The following is a 14283-nucleotide window of genomic DNA, read 5'->3' as shown; positions in this document are numbered from 1 at the left end:
TTATTGAAAGCAATTTTGAGAGGTCTCTGCAAACATGTAATGTTTGTTTTTTTATCAAGTGGCTGAAAATGTGCATTCGGTATTCATGTTTAGAGGCAAGATTTCTTATGAGATTTATTTACAATTGGCTTCAATCAGTGAACCAGGCTGTCGCAGCTGCTGTAAGAGCACAAGTCCTAACCATGACGCAGCACTATTATATTTTAAGAAGAACAATGACATTATTTTCTCAGTCCATAGCAGTTACAGTCCATAGCAGTACATTTCAAACATTTCTCTCTGCATTTTGTATTTGTACATAATTCTTATAAAAGACTTGGTTATTCTGTGTTTTCTGTGTCCTATGTGATAACTGACAGCCCATATTTCTTTGTAGCGTTTACATGTTTCTGTGTGTGTGTGTAACGCAGAATTAATGGCATACTGAAGATCTCATCACTCCTCTAATGTACACTAGCAGTTCATATGTAGGATAGAAATAAGATTCCTATTGCATAGCAGTTTGACCCATTCCAGGTTTTATTTCAACCTTGGTTTGCCATAGTGTATAGGTAACAAGCTCAGGTGTGTCTTCTTAAGCTTATAGTAAAACCCGGAATGGATCAAACTGCTATGCAATGGGAGTCTTATTTCCATCTGCATTTGATTCATGCTTCAATTGTAAGATTTCCAAGGCAACCCCGGTTCAGATCAAGTTGAAAGGCTAAGGAAACATTAGCCAAAGAGTCTTAAATCATAAAACTAGTCATAGAGTTTTAAAGCACAAACTTTCTACAATGAACATTATAAAAACAAAAACACAGTACTGGCATGCGGCTCTTTTATATTTAGGCTCTCTCTCATGTGTTTAACTATAGGCTTACCTGTATCTCGTGAAATATGAATCTTTACATAACCTACATTATATGAATCCAGTGCAACAGAAAAAGCATTGTGCTGATCTTAGTGGATACATTACAGAGATATCCAGGCCTTTTGAAGTGTCCCTTTATTGTTCATTACTATGACAACATGCAGGCAAAGTCACTAGAATATTTCAAGTATCTGCTTAATGAACAAAAACAAACATGAACTTCAGCTAATTATTTTTTTTCTATTAAAAGGCTTAGACCTCCAAGACCAAAGAGCATGATGTTTTGGTGTTTAAGTGCTTTTTATTTTGTTTACAGTCCGCCTGGATATTGGTGCTCTTTTCCTTTATTTTGTAATGTTATTCTTTGAAAGTGTTTTTTTTTTTTTTTTTAAACATGTCAGGTTTTAGGCACTTGGCATTAAAGGCGCTGGACAATAAAGGAGAAGCATTACAAAAAAATAATAATAAAATAAAATTAAATAAATAAATTTTGGGACTCATGTAACTAAATACCTACATTTACCCTGACAGGACAACGGGAATGCTACTAATGCCATTTTTGATGTTGGTTAACAGGTGCCCATGGTGCAGTTTCTTCTGGTTTGTCTGCCAGCACAGTTTGGTTTACTTAATAAAATGAAGTACATAATAATTTATTCCTGTTGAATTCTCTCAAAATTTCCAAAGATGTTGTTCACATGTACTGTATAATGAGTAAATACTTGAATTGATTGACATTGTTTAGCTTTTGACTGTTCTTCATATCCCAGAGCCAATGACAAAGCACTTTTCTGCTGTTGAACCAATCCATGATAATCAGAGTAGGGCTTTTGACAGACACCAAAGAAGCAGAGCCAATGAGAGAACCCCTGTTTTGTGTACTAATGGAAATAGACTTTCACTTCAAATTCCTTGGTATCAGAGAGAGTGATTAATGGTGGAAAAATCTAAACTGGGGATCAGCGCTGGTTAGTTGCATTTTATCAAACTCTCAGCACCATTGATGCACCAAAAGGGGCAGGAATGTAGGCTTGACGAGTGCCAGTTTTTAGATTGCCCATTTGCCACATGATTATGTTGTCTGCTCCTGTTGCATGCCTCATGAATGCCTGCCTCATAAACATCTGTTGAATGTCTGTTAGTCCAGTGTAAGATGTAACATTTGCATCTTTTCAGCTCCCTGACTCTTTGCCCAACGGGTTAAATTACCCACAGGCAGGTAGCCACTCTCACCAAGTTCAGACGATGATGGTGTCCTCCACGCAGAACCCCCAGCACCGATCTTCCCGAGACCAACAGTATGAAGGTGCCATCAATAAAATCTCCATCCAGCAGTATCAGTCACCGCTGCCCATCCCCATCTCCTCCACGCAAAGCCTTTCCAGCCCGCGGGGGGCTCAAAGCGGACGCTGCCTGATACAGACGAAGGGGCAGAAAAGTATGGATGGGTATCAGGACCAGGTTGGGTTTTCTTTATCAAGCTATTTAATTATAAGCATGGATAGACAGGAAGACAGAACCAACACATAATTCAGGTGACCTTTGTAACAAGTTGCACTGTAATGGTTACCCATACAGGATAAAGAATGGTTTCCAACACTGGAGTCTGTTTTAATTATCTAAATCGATCTAAATACTGTCACTTTTTTAAATATTATAAACAAGACCCAACTGATATATTACTTACTTTCAAAGACTTATGCAATATGACCATTGGTATTTCTTGCTACTAACAATTTCTTGTCCAGTTGTATGGAGGTGAAGGAACGTATGCACAGTGACTAACCGATAAAGCAGACTTGCAATAGCTAGTGTGTGCCTGTCACAGATTGCTCGTGTGGTGGTATCAGTCCAGGAGCTGAATGACACAGAGTTGTGCAGTGAATGCGCTGCTTGCACCGGTTTATTAAATGAACAAATAAAACATTTAAACAAAACACAAAACACTGAACAAAACAAACAGCACGTTGGCCAAAATAAATAAACAGACAAAACAGACAGAGGACGAACCCCAAACAAATATCGTGCTGGTCCTCCCGCCGAGTAGCAATTGTTATATTTATTTGTTTCTCCTTCTCTCTCTCGTTCTCCACTCCCTGAACACACCAATCCCAAGTGAGTGATTCATGCATCTATATATACAGCTGTGCCGCGATACAATTACTAATTAATCATTCACTTGAATCCCAGCACGTGAACTAATTTGTGCAATCCCCGTGCCCTCATAATAAAACACATTTAATCTGCACGTGAAGTGATTGTGCAATTCCCGTGCCTAAATACAACTATACAGTTTAAGTCACCCGTGCTACATAACCCACACTCAGTGCACCAATACATACACACCACAAAAAAACATAAAACACAAAAATTCACACACGGGCGGGGCACCCCACCACAGTGCCGCTGGGTGAACAAAACCCACAATTCTGGTCATTTGTTTCACCGATACCCTAAATTACTTAATTTAACCAATTTAATCTCCTTCCAGGTCCAATCATTTAATTATTTATTGAACCTATAAAAGAAGGAGGACTCCAAACCTGAAGGAACAGATGATACCAGCAGGCCTCAGAATATATGTACAGCTCTGGCCAAAAGTTTTGCATTACCCTATAAAATTAACTAATTTTGCTTCATAAAGTCGAATGAAACCTGCTGAATAATGTTATGTTAACATATTGAATTATATATCATTGAAAAATGTAGTTTTCCATATAATTGAAAAATGTGACATTTCGAAATCTAACATGAAATACTGCATCACTATTATAGGTTACGGTAGACTTTTGCGATTATCATTTTGTAGTTTCTTTGATTACATGATGTTAAATAAAAGATCAAAATTCATAGTTTTTTTTTGTTTGTTTTTTTTTAAATTATGTCTCTATCCCAAAATTGTAGGTGATGCAAAACCTTTGTCCATAGCTGTATGTTTAAGCATACATGTCAGAAACTATTTCAAAAGGCTTTTCAGGCCCAGGACAAATTGCGCTATGTTTTTGTTGCAGTTTTGTGTACGAATCGAGAAGAATCCTGGCCTTGGTTTCAGCATCTCAGGAGGAATTAGCGGACAGGGAAATCCATTTAAGCCTTCAGATATGGTAAGACTGCTGGAAACTGTTTTAGTCAGTTTAGAACAATTGTTCTCATCATTTTTCTAAGGTGGTTGTACTTTTCATGAAGAAAATGACATAACGTTTGTTTGGGGGGGGGGATGAAAGCTTTAAGTGGAAAATAAGATAACTAGGTCTCATTGAATTGTTACCATAGAAACAAGTACTGCAAATTACTTCACATCAGTTTAACACACTTCCATTGCTTTTTTGTAATGCTTACGACTAATGTAAGAAGAACAATTATTGATTTTCATTATTGAACTTGACAATACAGTGGGAAATATCCAGCTCCAGTCTAATCGTAACATTGTGTTATACTGTATGTTGTGATCATTATAGTGCTGTGTTAGAAGTATGTTGGTAAAAGATGAGTTTAACACTGAATGTGAAAACAATTTGGGTTCAGTTTAACATTACATGTAGCAGATCTAAAAGGTATTATGGACTTTTCTATGTCATTTTTAGCAATAGTCCATGTATACTGTTGCATGAACATAGTTAGGGCAATGGAACGATGAACAATGGTGGAGAAATGTCTTGCTAAGGAAACCCTTACATGAAACCCCTATATAACACTGTAGTATCCAGAATCACAAAGAAATGTACTCTACGACTTGTAAAAGCCTTGATTAAAAATGCATTTAGAAAGAGTGAAAAAACAAGCAAACAACCATTTTAAATGTTTCAGTGATGTCTAATGACTGCTTAAGAAAAGCATTACATTTATTAGAAAGTTTTACAGACAGTCTTCATTCTTTATATAGTTTTTCAACATTATAATGTTTAGGTTTCCTTTATCACTGGCACTGTATATCAAAGCCTGTCAAATTAGACAGTTGTGTCTTTGTACTGCGCAATGTCCATGGGGAACTGGGCACTTTGATGCCCTTCCAACAGAGATCAATAATAATTTAAATATTCACTGGACATGATCAAGGGCTGCGTAGAGGACGAGACCTCGAATTTGATTAGGAGAGATGTGCTTTATGACTTAGAGATGAGTTAGGAGATTCCCCTTGTCTTGCGGAAAGCCGCCCTCGCAGAGGTGAGACCGAACCGATCGGTCTCCACGGCTGGGAAGCAACCGATACTTCCCCCAAGGGGGATCTAGAGCCGGGGATCCCCCTTCTGGCGTGAACCTTCCCCTGTGGAGGATGAAGTCAGCGCCGGCTGGGCTTCAAAGGTTGGCAAGTGAGCTTCACTTTACCCCCAGAGGGGGACCGTTGCAGAGGTGGAGTGGCCGACTAGAGGAGGAAACTGTAGTGGGGGAGGAGGGGAGGTCTTGTGGCTTCCTCAAGTCAGGAATTGAATACAGATAAATTAGGATGTAAAAGTGATTGTAGCTAACAAAATAATTCATGTTATAATAAATATGCATTTGTATTTTAAAACTTGATGGGCCACATTTTCAAAGCATTTACTCCAGTCTTTAATCTCCTTTTTTTGACAGATACAAATTCCACAGTAGTGCACAAAACTACAAGCAAACAACTTGAGTGCTTCAGAGACCTTTGATTTAATTACTTAGATATTTGATACTAGTTAATTAAAGACTGAAGTAAACTCTTTGAAAACATGGTCTGATATCTAGTACGGAACTAGATTGAAGAAATCTGTTGTGTCTCTTTCAGTGATAGTAAAGCTTTTTTATATATATATATATATATATATATATATATATATATATATATATATATATATATATATATTAGCTCAAAGAGCCTGCTGCCCAACGTTTCGAAAATATATATTTTTTCGATAATATATAAAATATCTATTTTTATATACATTTGCTATCTAAAGTAGCTAATAGAAGTGCAAAACAGGCTCATGTTATGGACTTGTTTTAGAGAAACTGTTTGGATCGGTTGGTAATGTTCAACCGAGGGCTGTGCTATTTTTTTTCTGTGGGTGTCAGGTCCTGTATAGCACATTCTCAGCTAAAACAGACAAGTTCTGTAATTCCATTGCTTGTTAGAAGTATTAATGGAAAGAAAGATATTTTTAAACTGAGACGATTATGAAGCCTTAAGTTAATTTTAACAAATGTTCTTTCTTTTTTTCCAGGCGGCCTTGATTATTGATTGTTGATATTGATTGACTTTTTCATCTCTATTACTTTTAAGCTTTAGGTTTCCTTTGTCTTATTGGGTATCAAAGCCTTCCATATTGAACTGGCAGGTCTTTGTACTGCACAGTGTGCCTCGTGGGGATTTAGGCACTGTGGATATAAAAGTGGCCCCCACATAAATACGGTACCTATTTACCTAGGTTAATCTGTATGTTGCATCTGGAGAAATAATTATGATGAAACTTGGTAAGGACATTCTTTAGCACAAATGATCATAGTCTGGGAATACAAGGAGGTACCTGTTTATCTTTGACTGTGTCCCCACCTTTAGATAGCCAAGGTAAAGCCTATCATCTGCCAAGACACTCTCCCAATGATTGCACTGCTTATCTTCAAATCAACATTTATATTAATTTGCATGAAGATGCTTGCCAATTTTTTTCTTGTTTTAATTAACTTGAATTGGTTCTTAATTAATTTGGTATGTATTCATTAACTGGGCAGACTAAGTCTTTTATAAAGGAGGAGGGCCCAGTGTTGGTGTGAAAAAAACATTTCAAAGTGTTAGGATATGAACAGTGCCATTAACAAAATAGGATATCCATTGTGATGAAATTAAAATAAAAAAAATATGATTTTTGGTTGTACTCCTTTGAACAAAAGTTAAAGCCAAGTTTCAAGCAGAAAATATACCAGTATTAATAGATCAAAGTTTATGTAAAAGAACATAAAAATCACTTTCAATGCACATAGTTAGGGGTATCTTGTTGATGTACGTGATCGTGATCTAACAAGCTCTCCCTGCTCTCCACTTCTCGATGACTTCCCCCTTCAAGATCAGCCTATCTGTACTCCTCGCTGGGTCTAGCCTTTTCCGGATCACTTCTGCCTTGTAGCCTACAGTTTAGCAATGATGAGACCATCATCCTGGGAACAGTACTGTACTCCGAGTGTGCATTGTCTAACTGTAGCTTTCTTCTGTGGTCTTTTTGTTTTGTCACTTCACGCTTTGAAATAAAAGTTATTATTCTTTATAAAATAAAGTCTTAATAACTTTTCAAAAGATGATCGATTTCTCCATATGCTGAAATAATTGTTATTTGTTTAAGACTGGTCCCCATTAATCTCATAACATTTTACTTGTTTTCAGCTGATCTTTAATTTACGACAAATAAAACGAATGTTCTGTATTTTAATGTCAATTTAACATCTCTTTGTTTGTGTGTGTGTGTAAGTTGTCTGTAATGATATTTGTAATATTGAATTTATGATCTACATCTTGAAATTAAATAAAAACTTTAGCTATGGTTGATCAAGGCAAGATTTAGAGGATTTGCTTGTATAATTTAACAGAATACAAATATTTTACCGAGTTTTATATAGTAAATTGAATCATCTGAATGTTATATAGTACTACAACTGCTGCTAGTACTCTACCATGTTCCATTACCGAAAATGTACTGTTGTGCAAGAAAGGTTTGGGTTTGCCAACTGACAAACAGTATTTCCAGATACGCAACTTTGGGCCGGACCAAATCAAAGTTAGCACTTAGCGAACGAGAACGTGAAAGCATTCGTGGTAACAAAACACTAGAAAAATTCCAAGCGAAATCTCGCGGAACCAAAATAAGCCCTTTTTGCCCTTCAAAAACCAGCTATCCCTTGTTGACTACAAGTGGGTTGAGAAGGGGGAGTGGTTTGCTATCGCACGACCAAGACTTTACCAGGACCGTATTTTATAGTCAACTTCGAAGCTGTCGAAAGCTATCGCGTATTAAGCAAATAGTAAAAAAAAAAAATAACACTAAACATCCTGATAGTTGCAACAAAAAAAAACCCAGTACATGCCTCAAGACACTCCACTGACCTCATATATTGAACACTTGCACACAACACTGAATAATTTAAAATTAATAATTTACAGTATCAAATATTATTATATGTGTTATGCCTATTGTTATCATAATATAGGTTGTGTTTGTTGCACCCTTAAATGAAACATGTACAAGATAGTTTTAGCCTACAATTTCTTTTCTTTTTTGCCACAGTTCGAGTTAAATGTTTAATAAAGCAGTACGTATTATTTCTTTAATACGTACAAACAATAAACTATTTTCTATTCACGGAGAGGTTTGCGTGGTGCAGTGTCTCTTTCAATGATGGTAAAGCTTTATATATACTGTATACTGTATATAATATATATATATATATATATATATATATATATATATATATATATATATATATATATATATATATATATATATATATATATTTCTTATCTTTGTAGCCAAGCGGTCCCCTCGAAACATATAAATCCGTGTAGATAACAAAATTATGTGATACCTATAATGGTAGCCTAACTGTCATCTCAGAAGCATCAAGATGAGGTTTTCAAATTTGCTTTGGGTTTTCGACAGAAGAAATACCGGTAATAATAATAATAATAATAATAATAATAATAATAATAATAATAATAATAAAAACAAAAACAACCACCCGACTCTGTCCGTTTAAAAAAATTAAAAAATCTGCAATCAACTTTTTTTTCACGGCACTGGATAGCATTTCATTAGACTTCTTATTGTATAATATGTACAGGTACTGATCCTGGATGTTCTATTCAGCCCAAGTTTTGTTTTTTTTTATCAGCATTTTAATTTTATAATACTCGCACAGGGTTTTTTTTTTTTTTTTTTAAATCTTAATTCTTGTGCAGTTATAGCCTACTATACAGCCTTGTGCACAACAGGGCCCTGGGCAGCACCGTGCCAGCTGGTATAAGGACGCTGGCATTGATTGCATGGTGCTGACGAAGCCAGGGCATCATGAAAACCAATGTGGCACGCTTTCATAACAGTGGCAGAACAATGCAGCATGATGCTGCAGACGTCGTGGAAACGAGGTAATTGCCAAGTGTGTGTGTGTCATATGCATCTTACACATGGGAGGAGTCATACACAAAAAACACTCATTATCATATAATAGACGTATCCCACCCAACTCAACACAATACGACCATCATGACAGTAAAAACAGACATAATGAAGCGTTCTTACCTTTGTATAAGTTAGCGATCAGCAGATGTGTCAGCCGCACGAAGAGCACAGCGTGTGGTTTTCACTAACTCTATTGTGCAGAATAAATGATTTTTTTTTTCTATGGGTAAATATTGGGACTTTCTTCCTATGCATCGGGGCGCGGGACATTTGCTAGGAAATCGGGACTATTATTATTATTATTATTATTATTATTATTATTATTAATAATAAACATATTTTTATTATTATTACTTCTAGTAGTAGTTGTATGTAATAGCATTCACTGATATTCAAACGAAACAGTAGTACAACACAGATTTTTATTTTTATTTTTTCTGCCCTGGCTGCCTTCGCCTGCCTTATTGCCTTGTTTCCGCCCCTTCAAAATGTCACAAATACCGGCTGGGGATTGGTCAACAGCTGTTTTCATGTTGCTTTCGGCGGTCCCTCCCACTCCTGCGAAAACTTGTCTCCACCCCTTTCGCGGATTGGAAATGGCTAGTTTTTGTTTTGGGATAAAGAAAATGCGATATAGAAACTAGCGATATTATCGCATAAACACTCTTTCGTGGTTTGATTTGGTCCGGCCCTTTGTGTCTATTATAATAGTATTCCTTTGGCAAAAATATTAACAGATCTTTAATGGTAATCAAAAGCACTGTTAGAGCTAGTATTGGAATAGTAATCAACCAATGGTTAATCGTAATATACTGTAATAAAAAATCGAATTCCCTTTTGGGATTCAGCCAATACAAAACTGTTTTATGTGATACATTTTTTTTATTTTTATAAAATCTAAATTAGTAGCAATGCATTGCATTGGTAGTATTTGTTTTTAAAAATGTCTATTTTCACAATTGTTTGTCCTCACGTGTCAAATAGTCACGTATGTCACTCATCTGTCACAGTTTGTTAAACAGTTCTGTACATCCGAAAGGATGCACGACACCACACTGTTTAGAATACAAAAAAAAAAAAAAGAGGCAAAGATTCTAAACAATCTTTACCATGTGCTTCCTAACCTCATATCACTTCTGACTTATAGGGTATCTTTGTTACTAGGGTACAGCCTGACGGATCGGCCTGCAACGTCTTACAACCTGGGGATAAGATTCTAAAGGTAAGGGGACATTTATTTTCACCGGAATGCATTCTTCTTGCTGTTTAAAACACTGCGCTTGTACTGTGCTTTGCATGAGGCAGCTCTTAAGGATGTTAGTTACTAACCCCTTCCTGTATGATTTTTCCTTGCAAATTATTATACAAACATACTGATTTTTGTATCACATCTTATTTATAGTGCGATTAAATTTGCCACACACTTACCAAGTTTTTTTTGTAAAATCGCTTATTGTCAATCTGTCCTATATGTGATTTGTCTGTTTTGGCTGTTAAATAATACACCCAATGTATTTCTTTGGAATTACGTTGAACATTAACAAGTCTTTCTTAAGATCTAATGGAAATATTAGCTCTGCAAAATGTGAATATTAAGGTAATGGCTGATCCTTAATATTAGAAATTGCTCACTCACAGACACATTAGGTATTTTCTAGTATATATTTTAATGAATTACTAAAGAACCACATCATGAACAAAAATGATAACATTGATATAAATATTAAAATAACAACTCAAAATAAACAAAACAAAAAACTAGCTTTAACCAATCAAATCCAGTTCATTTAAGAAGGACTACAGACAATTTTGTCACTTTTAGGGCACTGGAGATTTAGTTCCGTGAACCACATTTTAGCTCACATTTGAAATAGAACAATTCCGGCATAACACAGCACTACAATAAACAAGAAGCAGCACAATTGTACTGTGGCGTTTCACATAGTTTGCCTTGTCTTGAGTGTTGTGTTGTTTTGACTGTGCGCAATTAGAAGCTAAAGACACACCAGGGTCATTCATAGCCAACTGGATCGAAACGTTTCTGCTTTCTCCACAGACACAGTATTCACTGAGGGACGGCCTGTCGAGGCATCACTTATTTTCGCTTTTTCTTTTTCAGCACGTAGTTTTCATCTGTTACGCCCCCCCCCCCCCCTCTCCTTTACCACTGAAAAATCAGTTTGCATCTAACTTTCCTTACTTCTGTTTACGGAGTTTAAGGAGAAGCTTCAGAATAATACAAGAAATAGAGGCATGTCAGAAGTAAATAGAAAATAGAAAATTGAATTAGTAAGTGTTTATTCTGCCTGAGTAACGCTTGTATCAGGTAATACCATGAGGATTGCTTTTTAGCCTTAAACAGAGACCCGATCAGGCACCCCTGAATGACAGTGTCAATATTCTCCTGGGGTAGGTTGATCCAAATCTCAGGGCTGGAACACTACTGGGTCGGGATGAATATTTCTTAAGGTTGACATCGATCAACTACCAGACATGTTTACCTCATTACTGGTGATTGATTTAACCACGATAACACTGAGTTTTTTTTTGTTTGTTTTCTATAAATGTAGTCGTCGCCAAATTTTTTTCCCCCTTTTTTTAATGCCCAATTATTATCTGTATCCTCGGCTCACCGCTCGCATCCCCCCCACTGACTCGTGCTCCTGCCAATCCATCATTTTTCGCACTGCAGATCCACAGTGAGGCCACCAGACTTATAGTACCGGAGAACAACACAGATCTGGTGGCTCCACTGCAGAACCACAGGCGCCCTATCGGCAGCAGGGGTCACTATTGCGCAGTGAACTGTGGATTCCCCTGCTGACCTAAGCCCTCCATACACGGGTGGCGCTCAGCCAATTGTGCACCACCCCCTAGGAACCCCCGGTCACGGTCGGCTGTGACATTGCCTGGATTCGAACCTGCAATCTCCAGGCTATAGGGTGTATCCTACTCTCCATGCAGAGCGCTTTTACTGGATTCGCCACTCGGGAACCCTTAACACTGAGTTTTCTGGACTCACTTTCCACTGGGTGACTGGATGTGTGCTGATGATGCACCACAATCTATAAACACAGTGTTCTCCAGGGACAGATGTTCGTTCTAAAACAGGAAAGAGACCTTCAATCAACACCTGGGTGTATCTGGCTGCTGACCACTCATGACCCTGGGTGGTCCATTTACTTTTGACATGTATCTGTATAGCAGATTATAGGCACTTAGTGTTTTAAATGTGTGTCTTCTATTGCTGCCCCATGTTTTGAACTTCACTGGCTCTAAATGTGACTGCTACTGTACCGATGATGATGAAGAGATGGCTAATAAGAACTGGTGCTCTATTCAGCCCTGTATTAGAGGTGCTGGTTTTTCACTATTAAGGCCATACGGTTTGCGCTAGAGAACCAGGAAAGGGAGGAATCTAGTGTAATTAAAAATATTACAGGTGCTAGGAAAGTGGACGTTCTTGCTAGAAGGCAAGCCAGTCTTCTAGGTTAGTCTTGAGCCCAGCGGGGAGGTGGAAAGGAAACATGAAGGCTACAGTCACAGACATTAAGCAAATGTGACTGCTGAGTTATTTTAGCTGCAGTTTCGCTACTACATGCAAGGATGTAAGTGAGAAATCTCAAAAAGCTTCCCCTTTAAGGGTGCTTCCAGAATTCCTCTGATCCCATTTGATAATTCTGCATTGACAGTAATGATGCATGCTCCGTTCTTGCATTACAGGCGAATGGACATAGTTTTTCACACCTGGAACATGAAAAGGCTGTGTCATTGCTGAAGAGTTTCCCGAAAACAGTGGACCTGGTAATCTTGAGGGAGAATACATCTTAAATATTTTTATACTATGCTGGTAACCCAATCGGAAAGGACATACAAAAATATATAGATACTGGTTTATATCTAGGAATAGTCACATTTGCCAATTGCTGGACCAATGGCAAATATTAGTGCCAAATGTATAATAGGTTACATATCTTATAGTATTATTATCATGGCTATTAAGAAGAAAAGAGTTGTCTGTTTAAAATGTGTTGTTGTAATTGCAATTCAGTTATATCTTTCAGCCTGAGGCTGTAGATTGGTGCAAATATGTATTTTCTTTTCTTTTTTATGCATTTATTTTTTATTTATTTATTGAGTTTCATTTGTAGGTTTTTCATTGAAGATATTGAGCGCACTAAAGCATACAAGCTCTTTAGGAATTACATTTGCCATTCACACTGCCTCAACTTTGTATATGCCTTTTGTAAATATATATTTAAAAAGAAAAACTTAGTTGTGGTGAAGAAAGAAAAGAATGTTTGCTATTTTCTTTATATATATATATATATATATATATATATATATATATATATATATATATATATAATATATATATATATATATATATATATATATATATATATATATATATATATATATATATAAATAAATATATATATATATATATATATATATATAAATGCCTGGCAAATCCCTCAAGAAAATTATATCTAAAAAAAAAGATTTTAGAACTAGTTTCAAAAACTGATATTTTTAACCTTTTGAATTGATTTTATTGTTTTTGGCATCTTCCAGTTTTCTCATTATATATGTATAAAAAGGATGCCCAACTGCACTATAACTACATTACATAGCAAGGCTTCCCTGCAGCCACTTTTTTTTCCTCTGCACTACAACCATCTAAAGACGCCATGAAGTAAACCAAAGCAGTGGTAATTGCATGCTACAGTGCCACCTACTGGTGTGAGGACTGGCTCTTCCTTGCAGTACTGCAGTGCAATACTGTATATGAATAATACAGTGCACTGAAACATAGCCTAACTACGGTTATAGTGCGTAATCGAAAAGCTCAGCTAAACTTACAACATGGCTTTCAAGGGCCAATTTAAGAAAGTTTTTTTTAAAACCTGCATTTTAGCTCACAAGCACCATGGTTTTTAAAGTTATAGTGCTCCATGAGGTTTTTAAATTGTATAAAATACAAGATAGACCCTGTTATTTTTTGAGGTTGGAGATGACATTATTTGAGGATGTTGTGGATGTCACAAAAGAATAAGTAAGAAGAGGATCCGAATTTAAGCATTAAATAAATGTGGACTTAGTCAGGATAACATCTTTCCAAAGCAGAACCTGCTTCTCTGCATCTGTGTTTTAAATAGAAGGATCAGCGACCTTAAAACTTACAGGAAATCAAATCTTCACTAAATACAGTCTTGCTGCCTTTCTTACTGTTATTGTAAAACACACACTGCAGCTGCTGGGGTGTCCATTTTTTTGGGGTAAAAATCTCATCTCACC

At 36.5% G+C, this 14283-nt stretch overlaps 1 protein-coding gene across 9 annotated transcripts in view; it reads left to right on the top strand.

The window, feature by feature from the left end:
* Positions 1–13288, top strand: part of LOC117417382 (leucine-rich repeat-containing protein 7-like) — a 343846-nt gene extending 330558 nt beyond the window's left edge. For 5 of the 9 annotated variants that reach the window (XM_059034716.1, XM_034029512.3, XM_034029510.3 and 2 more), the window contains 4 exons: positions 2030–2314; positions 3865–3957; positions 10130–10204; positions 12706–13288. In XM_059034716.1, coding sequence (XP_058890699.1) covers positions 2030–2314; positions 3865–3957; positions 10130–10204; positions 12706–12813 — 561 coding nt within the window. In that variant the 3' untranslated portion in view covers positions 12814–13288. The remainder of the gene's footprint in view (positions 1–2029; positions 2315–3864; positions 3958–10129; positions 10205–12705) is intronic. The other 4 variants (XM_034029519.3, XM_059034717.1, XM_034029511.3 and 1 more) reach the window with 2 other exon arrangements.
* The last annotated feature ends 995 nt before the right edge of the window (positions 13289–14283 follow it).

This window comes from Acipenser ruthenus, chromosome 12 (genome assembly GCF_902713425.1).
Source record: "Acipenser ruthenus chromosome 12, fAciRut3.2 maternal haplotype, whole genome shotgun sequence".
In the NCBI taxonomy this organism is placed as follows: domain Eukaryota; kingdom Metazoa; phylum Chordata; class Actinopteri; order Acipenseriformes; family Acipenseridae; genus Acipenser; species Acipenser ruthenus.
Note: the sequence above shows the minus strand (reverse complement) of the source record. Positions and strands in the feature narration are given on the sequence as shown.